Source organism: Notothenia coriiceps, unplaced genomic scaffold (assembly GCF_000735185.1).
Source record: "Notothenia coriiceps isolate Sejong01 unplaced genomic scaffold, NC01 NC01_scaffold00024882, whole genome shotgun sequence".
In the NCBI taxonomy this organism is placed as follows: domain Eukaryota; kingdom Metazoa; phylum Chordata; class Actinopteri; order Perciformes; family Nototheniidae; genus Notothenia; species Notothenia coriiceps.
The window spans coordinates 28,879-33,878 of record NW_011357583.1 but is presented as its reverse complement, the minus strand read 5'-3'; the positions used below and the strand labels follow the sequence as shown (position 1 = coordinate 33,878).

Below are 5,000 nucleotides of genomic sequence, written 5' to 3'. Positions count from 1 at the left end.
TAGAGCTATAACTTCTGAATATAACTGCTTTGCTACATTACAGAATCCATATATGTCCAAACAATGTGGATAAGAATCAGTTGGATAACCGAGCTGCAGCTGTGACTTGTGGAAGGAGAAATATCTCATCACAGAAATCCAGAAAAAAGGTTGGAGACCATCTCATTGCAGTTCCTTCGAACACGGGACTTCATCGTCAAAGGATTCATAATATAAAAGCAGCCTCAAAGCAAGACAAACACCTCACACATTATCCAGACATGTCCTGCAGCGGGAAGGTTCTCTGCAGACACTACTTTTGTCTTCACTAATAATTGTTTTAAATATGAAAAGCTTTAATTGTTTAGCTGAAGCAGCCAGAAGGCCAAAAAGCTGAGCTTATTATGGACACATATAAAATACATTGTTTGTGAGGAGGAGGATATACACCAGACATTTGTAATTGGTGAATTTAGCTCAATATGACAAGTATGGAAAACAGCTTGCCATATTCAACAAACTGTACGGATGAAATCCATAAAGCAAGTACATAGTGATAGAGCTAAATAAAAAACAATATTATACAATGATGTGTAAATAAGTAAAGTAGAACATAAAGTTCCTCTTGCACATCAGGCAGCAGAGGCACACTTCTGTTTTTCTAATTAGTCGAAAGGCTCTTAGTGATACTGCCAGCTTGTAATTATATTTCCTTTCACCATCTTCTCTCATTAAAATATGTATTAACACTCACTTCAGCTCCTTGTAAAATTGAATTGAACATTCATGTTATTTTCCACATGCATCATTAAAGTTACCTCATTATTCCCAGCAGCTCTTTTAACACTTACCATACTCATGACTGACTCACATGATTTGTTTTAAGGAAGCAATGTCATTACAGCATGCACGGTAACCATATGCTGTCATGCTGTCTTGAACAGTAACATGAAGAAAACACTTTTTGTGATTTGACATAGAGCTCCATCACCCTGAACAGCCATCCTCCTCATTATAATTGTCTTTTAAATACATCCATACAGGGGGAATACATACAAATATAGCAATTAATTAGAATAAATAAGAAAATAATGGGAAAATATCTTGTAGAGAAAAATAATCACATCGTCTAGTCTCCTTTACTAAGCTACAGTATATGAAGAAGATAAAGTCAGTTCTCGCATTTCAACTTGTTTTCTGGACTAAATCGTACCTAAAACAAAATGACTTTCTTTATTAAAGACAATGCATTCAGGAACTTTCTATTTGTTTTGGTTACTATTCAGTGGTGGTCCCTTCCTGGCTTTTGTGTCATGAAACTAATTCCTACACTCCTCACTGCATGTTGTTCTCCATCCTCTGTATTTGTCCTGCACACTGGCTGATGCAGCTGTTATTCTGCTCTGTAACCTCCAAGAATGTCTCATCATCTCCCAGCAGGAAGTTGTAATGCGTCACGCTGAGCATCACAGCAGCAGATCTGCCCTGCTGACAGCAACCAGAGCAACTAATGGAAAGCAGTTACAGTATAAACTAAGGATTCAAACTGTAAACGATACACACAGATCTGTGTGTATCGTTAAAGCATTTTGATATCTATATTAAAATGCTTTTTGTTTGTGTTATGTGAAGAACATTAAGAGGGATAAGCTCAAGTAACATGGGTAAAGGAAACACAACAATGTTGTTTCTAAAATGTGTTGTATCTATTTACACCATAGACTGTATATATAAATGGACGTAGGGTCCGTGACGTCACCCATAGGATTCTGCAGAGTTGCCGAGAAGCCCTTAGTAGGCGGAGTCGGCCACTAACGGCTCGACACTGACGTCAGAGTTCAACTCCCGCCTACTCCAGCCTGCAAAGAGGCGGAGCCGAGGAGGCGGGACCTCCTGCTACCGAGCTGAAAGTTCCAGAGCTAGCTGAAGTTACCAAGCTAAGCTAACATGCGCCCCATCTGCACACTGCCGTGGCATTTTACGTTTCTAAGGTAAGCGGACATGAAACTATTCAGGAAAACTATAAATAATAATCTAAGTTATTGAGTTTTTAGCATAATACTTCAGAATCTTAAAATCCCTTAACGTTTGTATTCACACACATTATGTGCGTCTCACATGTAATGTATCAAACAGGTGCACTGAAGAAAAGAAAGAAAGCAGATTATTCTTAAAGTTAGCCGTAAACAGAATGCCTCCATGTTTTAACAGAATGACCAGCCACACAATATGCAGCCTTAACAAAGAAGGGATCCTGCATGACCAAAAACTTCACAAGCTATCCAGGCATTTGAGTCACACCTCTAACAAGCGAATCAGAGACGGTGCCTCAGATATCACTGTTCACACATAATAATGGGTTCTTCTATCCTTCACTCTTTCTCCTTTACGGGGTTTCATCATGCGGCTCACAGAGCGGCAAATATCTAAAAAGGGGCCGCTGATTATAAAGAACAATCAGACCTGAAGAGATGGAGCCCAGCGGAGCAGCATTTCACACTGCAGTGGATACACAAGAGGCTGAGGGCCAGACCTCTCTGTTTGCTGCTGCTTCTCCTGCAGAGCAACAGAAACTGCTCTGATTGACAACTTCAAATGGAAAACTGACGTACATGATTACTGAGTGGGATGAATAGTTGAACATAATACTCTTCAGAGCCTTTTTCAAAAAGTCTCTGGGTTTTAAAAGCTTAACAGCTTCCATCACGCAACTGCTCTGTGTGCTTTGGTAGATTCAGATGATGTTTTTCTCAGGGATTTTCATTAGTGGTTTTAATAGATGGCAATGTCTGAATGTTATCCAGTCACATTACTATTTTATAGAATTCAGTATGTGTGATTTCCCCACGATAACACTATCTACCAAACTTCTCTAGTTATTATAGAAATGTGGCTCAATGGGTTAATTTGGACCTTTTTTGACCAACATGAGGGTGAAAGATAAGCTGTCATGTTATAAAAAAAATCTTCATCATTTGCTCTTATTTAAATAATTAATATTTAACAATGTGTCTTTGCTCAGATAGCATTATTTGAAACTCATTTTACTTTAATATCCTCAGCTCAGTCTGGTTAATATCAGGATTTAAAACACAGCTTTGAAAGTGAATACTGAAGAGGCTAGAAAGGCCAATTATCCAAAATGTTTGAACAGATGCTGTGGGAACGCCGTGTTGTTCCAAGAATGAATTACAAAAAAAGAAGTATAAAAAAAACCGTCTTCAACTGCTCGTATTTCTCAAATGTATCCCCTTTTACAGCATCGCTCTCTGTGTCTGTGTCTCTCATCAGTTATTCAAATTCATCTCAAATTCTACTATCTCTCATCACATCATCTCATCTATTTACCAAATTCATGCATTTTCATCAAAGATAAATGCAATGATGATATGTCGTGCATGTCCTGTCATGTTGTGCCCTCAGTGATTGAGTCCATTTGCCAGTGTTACCTCCTGGAAGGCTCAGAGAGGGTATGGGTGTACTTCTGAGAGGAAATGCTGATAAACCCAAACTCCTTAATGTTGAGTTTCATATAAATCTGCTTCTTCAGAAATGCATCTGTGCTGCTGTCTAAGTTCATTTAGTATGACTGGAGAAACTAATGTAGTTTGTAAAGAAACTGTCAGAGCATGTAGCAAAATGGATGACAGTGATCCGGTGAACAAGTATTACCTGTAAAACCTCTGCAAGGAGCTGAATAAAACATAGGTATCATCTGAACATTTGGACGGTAATGCATCTTCACCTGTGGGACAGATTGTGGCTCTTTATCCCCCCCACTGTTCCCACCCTGGCTTCTCCTGCTGTAACAGGCTGCTCCTGGTCCCTTGCCATGGCTAGAAGCTGTTAATGAAAGTCAGTCAAATCTGTAGAGACAATTTGTATGTCATCCAGCTGAGTAACCTCTGGCAGTGAGTCAGTGTGTGAATCTGGCAGTGGATTGCAAGAGTTCCTCTCTCTCCTGCCAGCTGTGTCTCTTTTCACCTCTCATTGGGTCACATCCACTCCTGGAGCCTCTCCTGACATCTCAGCACGACACATTACATTAACACAACAGACGCTGATGCCATACCACATGTGGAGAGTGGACCTTCAGTCAGTAGGCGCATTCACACCGCAGTACTTTTCCCACGAAGGTTCATGAGAACTTAGTTCATCAGAACTCTTTAGTTCTGATGAACTAAGTACAGATCGCGTTCACACCGGAATAAGTCCCTGGGGGTGGATTAGGCAAATGAAGCCGCTGACGTCACTTCTTCTTTTGCTTTGGGTTTACTGGCAGGCCGTAAACAACTTCACGGCGTATACTGCCGCCCAAAATCCCCGGCCGGAAGTCCCCGGAGTTGGAGACTGGCTTCAGTAGAAGCTGCTGGGACTCCCAGCAGCTTCTACTGAAGCCTTCCGAGTAAATCGCCAGAACGCCGACACCTCCTCATCTCCACCGCTCCCATGTTTTATTTTGTGTTGCCATAAGTTAGTCTCTCTGCGTTTCTGCGCTGGGCTAATGCTAATGCTAATAATGTTATTAAAATGGTGGATTCACAACACTTTTTTTGAGTTTTACGGGGCGTGGTTTGCAATCCGCCCAGCCAATCAGAAATATAGCTATTTTCTCACAAGAGAGCCGCATGAGAGTCCCTGCTCTCTAGCAGGGACGGAAAAGGGGGTAAAAAGGTTCTCATGAACTACCGTAATTTTCGGACTATAAGGCGCACCTGAATATAAGCCGCAGCTGCTAAATTTAATGATGTGTACATATATAACCTCTGTCTTGCTCTCGCTTCTGTCTGTCTGCGTAATGCTCTCGCTCTTTGTCGATGGTGACCGCGAACTGTTTGGCTGACGCCACATCTAGTGACGGGCCGAAAGCACGGCGACCCTCGCGGTGGCAAATTCAAACTTTCAGAACCCCAACTTTTCAAACACACACGACTTTACCGAGTACACGTACATGTCATGTCAAATGTGGTCGTGTACCAAGACATCGATGATAACGGGTGACACCGGGAATATCGAGGTTC

At 41.2% G+C, this 5,000-nt stretch overlaps 1 protein-coding gene across 1 annotated transcript in view; it reads right to left on the bottom strand.

Moving 5' to 3' along the window:
- itga11a (integrin, alpha 11a) overlaps nucleotides 1-3,813 on the bottom strand; it is a 54,469-nt gene extending 50,656 nt beyond the window's left edge. Inside the window, exons 1-2 of the mRNA XM_010783242.1 lie at nucleotides 3,725-3,813; nucleotides 1,319-1,486 (exon numbers count right to left, since the gene is read on the bottom strand). Coding sequence (XP_010781544.1) covers nucleotides 1,319-1,486; nucleotides 3,725-3,813 — 257 coding nt within the window. The remainder of the gene's footprint in view (nucleotides 1-1,318; nucleotides 1,487-3,724) is intronic.
- Nucleotides 3,814-5,000: the final 1,187 nt, after the last annotated feature.